We start from the raw sequence: 15,029 nt of genomic DNA on the forward strand, positions 1-15,029 counted from the left end.
GTGTACAGCATACAGCTTTGACCCTGCAATGGTTTCCAGGTGGGTGGTTTTCATGTGCCCACACAAAGCCCATTGCAAATCAGTGGCACTTCAGATGGATGCCGGGTGTGGCTGCAGGAGTAGGGTGGACCAAACGCCTGTAGTTGATAAAGGAGGGCAAGTGGTTTGATTCTGTTCTCCTGGTTGGCTGGGGTTTGTTTTCTGGTTTGGGGGAGGCTGCTGGGCTAGGGCTTTGTTTGTACACACATAAAAAGCACTTGGGGGGAGAGATTTCCAAAGGCACGAAGAGCCCTTTGGTGTCTCCCTCCCATGGGAGTTGGGTGCCTCACTTAGGGTGACCAGAGAGCAAGTGTGAAAAATCGGGACAGAGGGTAGGGGGTAAGAGGAGCCTACATAAGAAAAAGCCCCAACTATGGGGACTGTCCCTATAAAATCTGGTCACCCTGGCCCCACTGCCCTGGGTGACTTTGAACAGAGGCGCCTTCTCTCTGGCCTCCAAGGCCCCCTGTAATGCCAGGGAAGGGGCCCCAGGGCAAGCTCCCTCCCCACCCCAGCTGCGAGGCAGGGCAGGCTGGAAAGGGGCCGGCTGGGCTGGGCTGGCTTGACACAGAGGGCGGAAGCAGGTTTCCCCCTGGCGGGGCAGAGGCTGGGCGAAGCAGCAGCCGCCGCCACCGGTCTAGCATGTCGTACTGCTGGGGAGCCGGCTCCTGCGGGCAGCTGGGGCTGGGCGAGGCGGCAGCCGGCGGGCCGGTGCGGTGCCGGCGGGGGCCAGAGGCCGGCGGCGGCCACACGCTACTGGAAGCGGCTTGCGGGGAGCGCCACACGCTCCTGCTGCGGCCCGACGGCACCGTCTGCTCCTGCGGGGCCAACGCCCGGGGGCAGCTGGGCAGGAGGCTCCGCCCGGGGCAGCGGCCCCCGCCTCGCAGCTACACGCCGGGTAAGAGGCTGGGCAGTGCCCTGTCCCGCTCGGGCAGCCGGGGGCCAGGAGCGTGGGGCGAGGCGGGTGGTTCCGGAGGCTGGGTGCAGGTGGTCTGTGCGGTGCTTCTTCCTCACCCACATCGCTGGGGCCGGAGCTGTCCCGGCACTGGGGCAGGCGCCCAGCTGGGTGGATTTGATTTAAATCATAGTTTAAATCAGTAGTCCGGAAGACTCGATTTAATCATGGTTTTCTACATAAAAGTGCATTCCTGTTGGTTGTTATATCCTTAATACCTATTCTTCACAACCCAGAGAGGTTTCATTTTTAGGTTTCATTTTTAGAAGGTACAACTATACATTTTTAAACTGATTTATTTTGAAAACGTTTCAGATTAGGTTTACAGCTATATCAGAAAATGAATGATTGTTTGGTTATTTCATTTACCGAAAGTAATTGAAGCAGATATTTCTGAAGTCCTTGGGAGATGAACTATCTCCAATTCAACAGGTTAATCATTAATATTTGGAGGATTTTCTTGCCATGGTGTATTCGGAGGAGATCACCAGACAGACATTTAAATTGTTTTATTTAACTAAAACAACAACGTTAAGTATTCTGGATTTTTTTTCTTCAACAGCAAATATAATATTTTAGAAAAAAAGCATATGTCCCTTGCTTTTCACATTTATCTCCAGACTTCTTGTCCTTGTCCAGATCTATTCCACCCCCAACAATCTTCTATTCACTGAACTTCTTGAAACTTTTCACTTTTAGAGAGAGGTAAGGGATTGACTCTGTACACAAATTTGCAGAGGGACAATAGAGTTGAGGTCTGTTATTTCTCACCTCTATATATTATTTATTTATTGGCCAGGAACGGCAAACCGCAGCCCCTGGGAGCTGTGGGCGGCCATGCCTGCGGACAGTCAGTGTAAACAAACTGTCTCGCGGCCCGCCAGCGGATTACCCTGACGGGCCACAGGTTTCCCACCATTGTCCTAGCGCCTGGTTACTAGTATTGTTTATGGCTGGAATGTGACCAATCAGGAAGCAATGTGTTTTGTCTCCTTTCTATCTGATTGCATCCTTTTCTTTTTCTATTGAGTTCAGAAGTAAACATAGAGCTGTTCCCCTGTGAATCCACTCCTTTCCTCTCCCTGCTCTCCTCTTATACTTCCCTCACAATTTCTGTCTTCTTTCCTACTCCTGGGGCTGTGTTCCATTCCTCCGGAATAGGAAAGTTGCTTTCTCTATTACCAGTTCTCTACCAGCCTCTCTTTCCTTTGCTTATTTCTCTTCTTGCTGCCTGGATCATCAAAGCCCTATCTAAAGCAGAATTGTATTCTGTTATCTAGATTCAAAATATATATTTATAATAATGTTATTTCCAGGCAGCTTATAACAGTTTTATAAAGGCAAGGCAAAATTTTAGGTTCAAAATCAGGAGAGTGGAAGGATTGTCTCATTGCTGTAAGTCTGGATAAAAATAGAATTTTACACAAAGACAATTACTTGGCTAAATTTCCCCCCGTCCTTTCTCTTTTTACTATTTTTGAAGCTATTTAAATGTTAGTGCTTTGTCCATCTCAGCCTACTTTCTGATTTTTCCTGCATTGAAGTCATAATTCTGTACAAAAGATATCATGGTCTGTTCTTACCAATAAAATTATTGCTACAAATTTGGTTTATGACTTATTTCCAGCACCAAAGAAGAGAGAAAGTTCTCTCAACCCATCTTTTCAAGTAAAAGTACAATAACATTGGTAATTAGCAAACTTAGGAGAAATGAAAAGCTGTGGAAGGTGAATTAAGATTTTAGGCTGACGTGTTTAAATATTTCATTCGTATAAAAGTTCTCTTATATTCTTGTGGTACTGCCATAATTTTTTCCCAAGGCACATTAGTGTTAAGTGTTAGAAACCTGAGAGTGCTCTTGTTTTTCCTCTGTATTAACCAACATGCTCATGGTCCTGTGTCAGCCTTGATCTTTCCAGTAGAGGAAGGAAACTCCATTTAGAGCCTATTTATGCTACTTCTTAATTAGTGGGAGGAATCACCAATGTGAATTTCTTCCCCCAGGAGCTGAGTGTTGCTATATGACTAATCCTTTGCTATTGGAAGGTAGGATTTGTGTATATCTTTTCTTTCTGTAACCTCTGAATAACTTTTTTTCCCCACCAAAAAAGAACAAATTCAAGCTTTAGAAGCACAGATTATTGTTCATGTGAGCTGTGGAAAAGAACACTCGCTGGCTGTTTGCAACAAAGGAAAGGTCTTCTCCTGGGGAGCTGGGTCTGAAGGCCAGCTGGGCACTGGAGAATTTAAGGAACAAAGTTTAATCCCGAAGTAAGTAGCCATTTAAGCGTAATGTTTCAGACTCACTGTATGGTCCCCATTTGTGCACGTCATGAAACCACTACAGTTTGACATTGGTCAGGACTGGAACTGGAAGGTCTGAGAGAGAAAAGTTGAGTTTTGGGGGAAGTTTGCAGAGCATTGAATCTCACATCTAGCTGTCTCAAAACAGGTGTAAGAGTATTTAGATGCTGTGCGTGGTTTCCTACTCTTGCATAGCATGTTCTTTACTTACCCAAACACAGCATTTCATCCACAAGTTAACTTTGTCTCTGTATGATTTCTTTTATCATAAATGAGGGATTAGATGGTGGTTCAACATCACCTGAATTGTTTGCAGCTTGTTTAGAAGAGATTTTTCTGCTAACTATGTTGGGGTGATGTAGGCTTCGGCATGCATGGAGAGAGAACTGCTTGAGGATTTCAGATATTTTTTTTTTCAAGTGCAGTTACAGGACTTATTTATAAATAGCAGTACACGCACTCATCTGTGAATATGGTCCTAAATTCAGCTCTGGCATCAGTGTTCCAGTGGAAGTCAGTGCCAGAGCAGGATTTGCCCCCTGTAATTTTTGGGCAGTGGTGCGGCCACAAGTTAAAGTAGGGGAGACGTGTTTATTTCACATAATCCTGTTAGTTGTTCTTGTAAATGACATTTGTTTTGCATCCCCCACCGCGAACGTCAGATCAATGCAAGTTAGGTTCCTTTGCCAAATACACCTTTTTCTAACCATTTTGCACCTGACATGTTTATGACATGACTACTGAATGGTATACGGAAATGTAAAGCACGAACAGTACGATCACAAACCCTTTGTTTTTATAGCAAGTATATTTCTGTCTGTCTCTTTCCTGTTTAAGGAGAATTGTTGTTTACCTCTCCTTCCCTTATCCCTCCTCCTCCCACAAAATTGGATGTATCAAAGACTAGATCAGCTACTTTAATCCTGACTAAAGTTTAGGCTGTGCAAGAAGTGTGGGAACAGGTCTCAACTCTCTTGCAGGGTGCACCGAAAATTGAGGATCAAGCTCTAGAGCTTATAGTTTGTTGTGGGGGTGGGGAAGAGGGTAGCAGCCAAACAGAGAAGATCCAAAAGTGGGTGGTGCTGGTCAGGAAGGGGATGTGGCAGTGATGGCTCAGGGATGATCCTATGGGGGCATGACCAATTTAAAGCTGCACTTCCCTAGGGGAATCATCGTGGTGGGATGGTGCCTGCTCTTTCCTTGACCTTAAGTCTTTCCTTCCCCGACTTTACTCCCCAGCAGGAGATCACTAGACCTCTCCTCACCAGCAGGGATGCAAATAACTCCTCAGCACATCAAGTTCTAAAAAAGCCAGTGAATGTTGTAAAATAGTCACTAACATCTGTACACCACGGAAGAAGAATCGCCTTGACCAGACCATGACTGTTTGGTCATGCGTGAAGTGGTTTAGCTGGCATATTACATTCTGAGGCCTTGCTGAACTCAGGAACAAAATGCTCTGATCCTGTATCAGATGAAACTCTAACACTTCTTTACCCATTCATAATGTTGTTTTTCAGTCTTGTAAGACAACATTTTTAGTTAGTTAGTTATTCCCCACTCCACCCTCCCATGCATGCCCTTTCTATCTGCTTGCTGGGCATGGGGTTGGGAAATTGTAAGCAGTGTATTAAAACTCACACTTGAAAATGATTTAGTGAAAAATATTGGGCCCATTCTTAAAAGCACTCTACACACAGGCTTAAGTGGGAATTTAGCACATGGAATAGACCCAGTCTGGATGACCGTATGGCATATCAAACATGGCTCCTCCAGGAAGTCTGTAGAAGAGACAGGGTTTTTCAAAATGTATGGAACAGTCTAAAACTCCAGTCAAGTTTGTTCTACATGCATAGGCAATACCAACAGAGTATACTCAGAGAGCACTATTAGAAAAGAAGCTTTTATAATTAAGAAATATAGAATGCTTTTTAGACCCTTAAAATTCAGATATAAGAACGGCCATACTGGGTCAGACCAAAGATCCATCTAGCCCAGTATCCTGTCTTCTGACAGTGGCCAATGCCACTGAGGTAATAAACAGAACAGGTAATCATCAAGTGATCCATAATCCAATCCATAATGGATTTTCATTAGACTACCAAAAAATCTGATCTATAAACAATCTTCATGCTAAATTTTTAGTTTCTGTTCCAAACTGCTAAGACACCCAAGCTCTTAAAAAAACAACCTTACAACATTTTCTCCATTATTAACATTTATGTTTGCTTTCTGTTTCCCACCCTGCCTTTGTAGTAAAACAAACAGCAGAACAATATTTGCTTGAGCTTTCTAAAGACATTCATGATTAGGAAGAAACCAGATCCAGAAAGTTTCACCCCTCCAGGTGAAAGTTTGACAAAGTTCTAGGCAAAAGTCTTGTTAGCATGGGCATGTTCAGGGAACCTTAACTTTAGCTGTAGCTATGCTCTCCAGCTGTAATGCTTATATATGGATACTTTTGCTGTCAACAAAGTTACATTGCAGTGGATGTGTAAGAATCTATTCCGAATAGGTTCAAAATACAGTGCGCGTTCACCTCTGTGTGAATAATAGGCCACTGAAGCACAGGACAAATTAAGTCAGAGTCCAAATGACACATTTATATGCATCTATCTTAAGTAGTGGAGAAACAACCTATTGCAGAAAACTCTGACTGGCTAATGGCCAGGCAACGGTAAAACAGAGACTGCAGAGTCAGTGTTATAAAATATAATATTACATTATCTGTTTTCTGAAACATAATTGAGTTTTTCATATGATCTAGAAGCCAAGTTAACTTGGCTGTCCTGTTTCTACTACAGGAAAATAGATGGCCTTTCTGCTCTCCGAATAATACAAGTCACCTGTGGGCACTATCACTCGGTTGCACTTGCACAAGGTAATACACGTTTCATTCTTAAATTATTTCCAAAGTGTCATGCAAGCAATTCTGTTCTTTGGTGCAGTTAATTTATGTGTCAGTCAGATGTTAAGTTATCCATTACTCCTTTAACAGAAATTATTATTAGTAATCATGCTCGTTACGGTAGTGCTCATGGACCAACCTAGAATGGAACCCTATCGTGTCCGGTACAATGCAAACACAGAGTAGTACGCAGTCCTTGCCCTGAAGAGTTTACCGTCTAATAGATGAGACAGAGAAAAGGGAGGGCAAAGGGATACAATATACAAGCAGAGCAATCAGTGTGATGCGGGCAAATGTCAATTTATCTTTTTCTGTTTTTCTTACAGCCCAAATAATGCTTAGTACCTCATTTCTGAAAAAGCCCAGTGGGGCCAAGTTAGCCATTGGTTAGTTATGCTCACAAAGGAGCTGCTAGTAACATTTTTTTGTCAAAGCGTTAGCTATTGTGTTACTTGTGGCACCTTAGAGACTAACCAATTGATCTGAGCATAAGCTTTCGTGAGCTACAGCTCACTTCATCAGATGCATTCAGTGGAAAATACAGTGAGGAGATTTATATACACACAAAACATGAAAAAATGGGTGTTACCATACACACTGTAAGGAGAGTGATCACTTAAGATGAGCTAATACCAGCGCGGGGGGAGGGGAGGAGAAGAAAACCTTTTGTAGTGATAATCAAGGTGGGCCATTTCCAGCAGTTAACGAGAACGTCTGAGGAACAGTGGGGGGTGGGAAATAAACATGGGGAAATCGTTTTACTTTGTGTAATGACCCACACTTTGGGAGACAGGCCAGTCCTTGCCTACAGACAGCCCCCCAACCTGAAGCAAATACTCACCAGCAACCACATACCACACAACAGAACCACTAACCCAGGAACCTATCCTTGCAACAAAGCCCGTTGCCAACTGTGTCCACTTATCTATTCAGGGGACACCATCATAGGGCCTAATCACATCAGCCACATTATCAGAGGCTCATTCATCTGCACATCTACCAATGTGATATGTGCCAGCAATGCCCCTTTGCCATGTACATTGTTCTTGTTAACTGCTGGAAATGGCCCACCTTGATTATCACTACAAAAGGTTTTCTCTCCCCCTTCCCCCCCCCCTCCGCTGGTATTAGCTCATCTTAAGTGATCACTCTCCTTACAGTGTGTATGATAACACCCACTTTTTCATGTTCTGTGTATATAAATCTCCTCACTGTATTTTCCACTGAATGCATCTGATGAAGTGAGCTGTAGCTCACGAAAGCTCATGCTCAAATAAATTGGTTAGTCTCTAAGGTGTCACAAGTCCTCCTGTTCTTTTTGCGAATACAGACTAACACGACTGCTACTCTGAAACCAGCTATTGTGTTGGGTGTTGTCTGTGATGGGAAGGCAACCCTTCTCAAAACTGCTATTTAGATAAGAAAATGTCAAAAATCTTCCCCATGTTCTTTTGGGGAATTGTTCATTTGATAGCTAAAATCCATCTTCAGTAATAAAGAGATGAATGTGTCCCTTCTTCCCTCTCCTAGTGAGGAATCACAATTCCTACATGCAGTGAGGCTTCTTACATCCAGCAAGGATGGTTAAATGGGCAGAGAAGAAGCTTCCTCTGCTGTTGCCTGTTCTGTACTTGTTCTGTGGCTAAACAGAAGGCACTGGGTTCAGGGCTGTCAATCTGGCACTTGTCACGAGCACTACATTAAATATATGCCTTTGGCATAGTGTGTCATGTTTAAGAGGGTGGTATTTTATCTTGTTATACAGGTTCACTGGCATTAAAATGGTAGAAGGGGACGCTGAGAAAAGCATTCTCCGCTCATTATTTGTTGTTAGATGAAAAATGTAACAGTTTCTATGAGCATACAGAACTACCTGATTCCTCAGCTTTGGATGGATTAGGAAACTACAGATACTAATTTCAGTTTGCTACCAACACAAGTTGTGTAAAATTATTCTGTCAGCACAGTGTCATGCAGCTCCAGGTATTTGCCAAATCACAAGCATGAGGAATAATGGGTATGGGCCAAATTTAGTTGTCATCACACCCCACAGTCATTGGGGTAGTGTGTGGATTAGTGAGCATAGAATTCACCCTTATGTGGCTTGACTGCGTGGTAAATCTGCCCTCCTCTGTGGCATCAAGTTCACATCAGGGGCATAATTTTTCACAGCTCTTAGTGAGCTAGTTAGTGCACGTGTCGCTTGAAGGTGTGTCGTCTTTTACTTTGTTTCTCTCTTTCTTTTAAAAAAAAATAAAGATGGCAGAGTCTTTTCATGGGGACAGAACACCCATGGCCAGCTGGGCCTGGGTAAAGAAACCCCCTCCCAGCCTAGCCCACAGCATGTCACATCTCTCAACGGGATCCCCTTGGCTCAGGTTGCTGCCGGCGGGGGACACACCTTTGCGCTGTCTCTCTCAGGAGTTGTGTATGGGTGGGGAAGGAACAACTCACGGCAGCTGGGATTAAATCACGCTAATACAAGAGGTAACTCTATCCTTTCATTGCTCAAGGAAACTCCATCTTAATTCCAGATTTCATCTTGTTGTATAGACTCTCCTGAGATAATGGAATGGACTTAGACTGTTTGCTGGGATGAACTTACACTGTTCGCTAGAATGAACCATGACTAGAACTAGATGAATATGAGGGGGGGAAAGGATATGTACATGTTTGAATGAATTTGCACCAACTGTTCATGTTCTATCAAATGAGTTTATTGGCGAGAAATCACCAAAACGGGAAACTTTAAGCAAACATTTGCAGAATGTTTGCAGGAACACATTTTGAATTCATATTCACACTGGAAGCCTGATTGTAAGAGTTGTTCCTACCCAAAGAGGGAGCAGAAACATCCTGTGACGTTACCCAGGGTACAATCTGGACTGATGGACAGCTGTGTCCCCTCAATTCTCCAACCTGGGGTGACATTTACACTGCTTCGCCGTGAGAGCAACCACTCCTGGTCTGCTCACACACAGCCTCCAGCAAGTAGGTTACTCCCAGCTATACTGTATGAGTACTGTAGCCAGCCAGTCATGAACTCCGCTGCAGGGCAACACCAGCAAACTCCCAGTCCCAGACTTCCCCTCAGAAATGTGCATCTTGTACTGCCCAACACCCTCCTGGACAATACAAGTTCATATAAAGTCCTTTATTTCATTAATAGAATAACAGGGGTGGCCAAACTGTGGCTCATGAGCCACATGCGACTCTTTTACAGTTAAAGTGCGGCTCACAAGTCCCCCAGACTCCCTCCCAGTGTCCACCTACCAGACAGGGGGCCGTGGGGAGAAGCTCAGGACCTCACCTTGTGGGGGGTGGTGGAGTAGGGGCTTCTGTCCAGAGGGGAGGGGAGCAGTCTCAGGGCTTCAGGCCTGTGGAGAGCACGTGCTGGGGCTTGGGGCTTCAGCAGGAGTGGGGCTGAAGCCCCAGCTCCCAGCAGGTGTGACCTGACTCTTGAACTTCTAAAAATAGTTGTATGTGGCTCGGAGGGCCAGTAAGTTTGCCCACCCCTGGAATATGATATGCACAAATCCTGTTCTCCCAAATGAAGTTTCCCAAACACACTGGTTTAGATAAAACAAATTTATTAACTACAGAAAGATTTTAAGTGATTACAAGTAATAAGGCATAAAAATCAGAATTGGTTACAAGGAATAAAAGGTAAAATGTAACTAATGCTTAACAAGCTAAGTGAATTCAAAGCAAAGGGCTCTCTCAGGAGGAGTTCCAACTGTCTTACTGGCTGAATCCTTCAGTCAGGATCCCTCTCCAATGCTGCTTCCTTTGTTCTTCAAGCGTTGTTGATGCTGAGGGTGGAGAGAAAGGAAGAGGTGGTTTGGGATGTCTGCTCTTCCAGCCATTTCTCTTCCACAAGAATCACCTCCAGCTGGCACTCAGGAGACAGAAAGTCTGTCAGGAAGCTCAAGCTGCTGCTTTGTCAAAATGTCAATTCTTTGCCAACACCCTCTCTCCTGCGGAAGAGCGGCCACTTAATCAGCTGAGGGTCCATTTGATCTTGTTGACACGTAGCTGAGCCCTTGGCTAGCCTTTTGTCTCTGGGGAACTGGTTTGTGACTGCCCCCAGAGCAGGTTGCAACATGTCTCAGCAATGCCACACAGCGAAATCTTTACATACAGTGTTGCCACACACATTTTACCAAGACAATAATGATCAGCAAATCCTGCGTTTTCAAATGATACCTCCCAGTGCATACTTTGTACAAGTTTTACCATAATCCTCTAAAAGGGGTGAATATAGGGGGACAGACTGTCACACATACCACCTAGCCAATCAAAACAGCTTGAATTTCTAACATTGAACTCTTTTTTTAATGTCCCCCTTACAAACAAGATACCAGGTAAGAACTATTTGCAGAAAATCAGTGAATCACATGAACAGTGATTAAATTTGAAGAAAATGATGTGTTTGGATAGGAAAAGATGAGATGATTGACTCTATTCAGCCAGCTCGGACCAAAACATTTCCACAGCTTGTATAAAGGGCCCACAGGTCAGGCAGCTGTGGAGACAGTAGGATGTTTGGAAACCAGAAAGAATGACCAATTCATCTGGAAGTGGATGGTATAAAAACCAGCACGTTAATGTGACAGTATTCTACTCATAACATTTTTGCCAAGCTAACAATATGCAATTTCTGTCTGGATGGAAATTTTGATGGCTCCCTATTTGCAGAGAATCTGTTAGGCCAGATTTAACCTGTATGGAATGTGAGGTTCGTGAGTGGCAGGTTGTTTTGTTTGGCAGTCTAGATATTTAAGCCAGCATCTTCAAGCCCCCTTTGGGTTTCTTGCTCAGCCTGTAAGATTTCCCACCATGAGCCAAACCTGTGGTCTGTTTGTAGATTACAAATCCAAAACAAAGACACAAACTACAGTCAGGTTGAGAGCTTTCAAATGCAACTTCAACATGGCCTAGAACAAAAACTCTTCTGTTTCTATTTCTGCTCACCAGACAAAGCACTTACATTCCTTGCACTAGCTGATGCTGTAGAAGGTGTGTATGTAAATATGAGGAGACGAAAGCACAGATGATCTCATTTTGCCCTTAAACTCCCCTTCCCTTTTAAATATTTTTTAAATAAATCATGGTCAGATGATATGAAATCTCAGAGGGCAAGATGCTAAAAAGCAGGGTTAGGGTAACCCAACGTCTAGTGGATGGTGTTATGAAAGGAAAGAAGCCATTTCACATGCTATAGGAATCTGTGCTTCTCCAACAGAGCAAGTCTTCAAACCGTATGCGGTAGCTGCTCTGAAGACTATTGGTGTGGTCTATATCAGCTGTGGAGATGAGCACACTGCAGTGCTCACCCAGGTATGCTCCAAATCCTTCTGTGTGATGCGCGGCCAGGCCATGACTGTCTACAAATAAGTGTGTGTGTGTGCACGCATGCATGAGCTCATGCTTAGTTGGTATGATGGCACAGCAAGGCTTAAGGGTCTGTATTTGATTTTGGGGTGGAGGGATTAGAAGACCTGGGCAGTGCTAACCTTGTGCGAAGACCTTAGGCCTCGTAACTTTCACTGAGGTCTCTGGGATGTTTATGTGCTCAAGGATGCCCGGGTTGCACGTTGCTACAGCCTCTGGTGTTGGAAACCCCTGCTGGGTGTTTACGTGAAAAAGAACAAGGGCAGCTTAAGGTTATGAGACCCTGTCTTGCTCCCATTATATTCAATGGAAACTTTGCCATTGACCTCAGTAAGTGTAGGATTGGGCCAAATCCTGCTCATCTTACTCAAACCTATGATGGGACTACTCAGATGAGGAAGACAGGAAGTAGGATATGGCCCAAAGTGCTGTATAACCATGAAAATCTCCATTATCAATGGATAATTCAAAATGCTTTGGTTCCCAAAACAGAGCTTTTGGAAACACCCTACTTATAGTGACTGTTTTGTAGTTTATCTTAAAATTAACAATTATTCCACTATGTACAAACAGATGTAATAACAAATGTAAACAGGTTTTGTACTCTAGGAAAACGTTGGTATTTCGGAAATTTTTAAAAGAAATTTTACTTTCAGCCTAAACAAAGGACTTCTAATGAGAATAGAAATGGAATATGTATTTTTTTCTGGTACCAAAAGCTGTTTTCTGAAAAATTATCAAAAATTAATGGAAAGCACATGAAGTAAAAGCAACATCCTTGCACTACTTCTGACGTAGAAATGTTCTCCGACCAGCTAGTGCATATGTTCAGTAGGTTGCTTTTCCCTGGATCCGTGTGCTTGTAATCCACTGTGTGTGTGTGGGGGGGGGGGTTTGACCCCCATTATTTTGGCTACGCCTTACAAGAGGGTATAAATCTCTCTCTTCCATACAGGGAACTTAGCCCTTTACCTCAAGCAGCAGGTTCATGGTTTTAGTATGAGAAATCCCAGGTTCAAACCATGCTGACAGCCCAAACTGGATTAGTTTACGTGCCCACTGTGAATATGATCCTTCCTTGGTTTCACTTGTGTATGGCTAGATTGTATCATCTTCTCTCAACAGTCTTCAGGTTTTCTTCTTTTTTGCTGGAGGGGTTAAAAAGAATTAGGAGGTGAAAGTCCCATAACCATGGCAAACTAAATTTGCTTTTGTTTCAACAGGATGGCAGTGTGTTCACATTTGGAGATGACAGTGCTGGACAGCTGGGACATCGCTCTTCAACCCAGATGCCTGGTCCTCAAAAGGTCGAATGGATAGGTGGTCCAGTTTCCCACTTGGCATGTGGAAGGTGTATACTGTAGCTTGTATGTTTTTCATAATAGTCACATTTTGCAAGGAAAAACAATATTGTTTTCTAAAGGAAGATAGACAATGTTGGGTCTTTTTTTTTTTTTTTTAACCAGTTGTGTGCCCATTAAAAGCAAATAACTGCTTCAATATAAAGCTAAAGTTGCACAGTTACAATCTTAAGGTCAATTAGTGAAGAAGTTACCCTCCAGTTCTGTGAGAACACAGATACATTAGGTGTTTGCAGCAGCCGGTAGAAACAGAGTTTTAGGGTGAAGTTCAGTGGTGTGCTCTGACTGCTTTGCACTCATTCCTTCACTAACAGTAAACTTCTGTAAACCCAGCTTTAACTGGCCTATGAAACTGGATTTCTTGCTCCTTGTCATCACTGGAGGGATGCAAAGCATTCAGAGTATTCCAGTAAAGCCGGCTCTTAATATATAATTATAATACAACTTGGATAGGCAGATTAGACACTCCTGAGGTAGTTCTGCTGTCTGGAATTTTTTGTGGATGGTCTCTATATAGCAAATTCTAGAGGGTTCAGAGGTCTGATGCATACTGTAATATGAAATAAAAATAAGGCAGGGCATTTATGTATAGTGTATGTATTGCTCTTCATTGATCTCAAATTGTTCTGCAAATCAAGGGCCAAGCTGAAGTCAAATAAGGCAAATAGGCCTTGGTCTCTAAGTAGTCCTTCTCAGACAGGAACACTGAGTTACACTGGGACTGGGACTTACTGAACGTCTCACAGTCTGCAGTGGTGAAGAATAAAGTCCATCTTGTCTGATTCCCAGTGCTGTGCTCCAACCACTAGATGTCCTAGTGAATTTGTACAAGTGCCTTTATAACCCTGTTTTACCATCAGCTGACTCTTATTGACTGGAAGGGAGAACAGAGAGTTTTCTGTGACAGGTTTGTAACAAGTTATCTCTTCTCTTTGGCAGCTATCACACCCTGGTCTATATGTCTACTTCTGGGCAGATTATATCTTTTGGACGCGGTCCCCAAAGACACATTGAAAATGGAACAGCCAGTAACCCAGGGGAGCAGATACAGAACTTTGACATCAGCAGCCTGGTTTCAGCTAACGGTACAGATTATAAGTGGAAATATGTTTGGTTTTACACAATGCATAATGAATCCGTGGAACTCATTGCCACAAGAGATAATTGAGGTCAAGACCTTTAGTTGGATTTAAAAAAGGATTTGGCACTTACTTAAATAACAAAAACATTACCAGTAATATTAGATGGTATTAGAATATCTATATTTAGAAGGAATATAAAGCCCTCATGCTTCATGGCATAAATCTAACACTAACCTGGACTACGAAGAAACGGATGATATCATCACTCTAATATAACTGTCATGTAATTATTTTCAAAAAACAGAGAATATCCAATGAAAATATATGGGGGAGTAAAATGTTGTGGTGGCTCTTGCCTGTATTTTTCTGTAACATCTCCCAGGGTCCAGTCCTGTAACATGCTGAGCAGCTGCTGGACATTTCTTAGCCCTCTCAGTTCTCTTGACTTTAATGGGAGCTGCGGGCATTTAGCAACTTGCAGGTCTGGGGCCAGATCCAAAACCCCACTGAAGTCAATAGAAGGACTTGCACTGGCTTCAGTGGGCTTTGGATCAGTGCCTAAGGCCCAAGAGAATAAAGTAGCAGCATAAATAGCAGCAGTAAACGTTGAGGATTTGCGGTTGATCTGATTCGTATTCTTGTAGATCTGTCGGGCGTCCAAGTAAAAATGATTTTTGCTGGAATGTATGTCAACTTCGTCAGTACTCTTCAGTCCCAGGTAGTGATACCCTGTCTTGTAGATTTCATTTAACTCATGTGTTTCAGTGATGGTGGGCAGAATTGCAAGCAGTATATCACTAGCATGTTAGCAAATGTAAGCTTTATTCATTTTAAAGTAGAGATGTCGTGTTTATGGAGAAAGGGTTGGAAGCAATTAACAGCTGCAGCACTTTTTGCCAAGCAGTAGTTAGCAAAACACAAAGAGGAAAACGGTAATTTCCAGTTTATAACTCAGCCAAATCTGAATAGATTTACATGGGGCCCAC

The 15,029-nt window shown here is 43.3% G+C and overlaps 1 protein-coding gene across 1 annotated transcript in view; it reads left to right on the plus strand.

The window, feature by feature from the left end:
- The first annotated feature begins 680 nt into the window (after positions 1–680).
- Positions 681–15,029, plus strand: part of LOC144263922 (putative E3 ubiquitin-protein ligase HERC6) — a 34,279-nt gene continuing 19,930 nt past the window's right edge. Inside the window, exons 1-8 of the mRNA XM_077815026.1 lie at positions 681–937; positions 3,106–3,265; positions 6,103–6,179; positions 8,466–8,693; positions 11,452–11,546; positions 12,824–12,951; positions 13,901–14,046; positions 14,688–14,761. Coding sequence (XP_077671152.1) covers positions 682–937; positions 3,106–3,265; positions 6,103–6,179; positions 8,466–8,693; positions 11,452–11,546; positions 12,824–12,951; positions 13,901–14,046; positions 14,688–14,761 — 1,164 coding nt within the window. The 5' untranslated portion in view covers position 681. The remainder of the gene's footprint in view (positions 938–3,105; positions 3,266–6,102; positions 6,180–8,465; positions 8,694–11,451; positions 11,547–12,823; positions 12,952–13,900; positions 14,047–14,687; positions 14,762–15,029) is intronic.

This window comes from Eretmochelys imbricata, chromosome 4 (assembly GCF_965152235.1).
Source record: "Eretmochelys imbricata isolate rEreImb1 chromosome 4, rEreImb1.hap1, whole genome shotgun sequence".
Taxonomy (NCBI): Eukaryota; Metazoa; Chordata; order Testudines; family Cheloniidae; genus Eretmochelys; species Eretmochelys imbricata.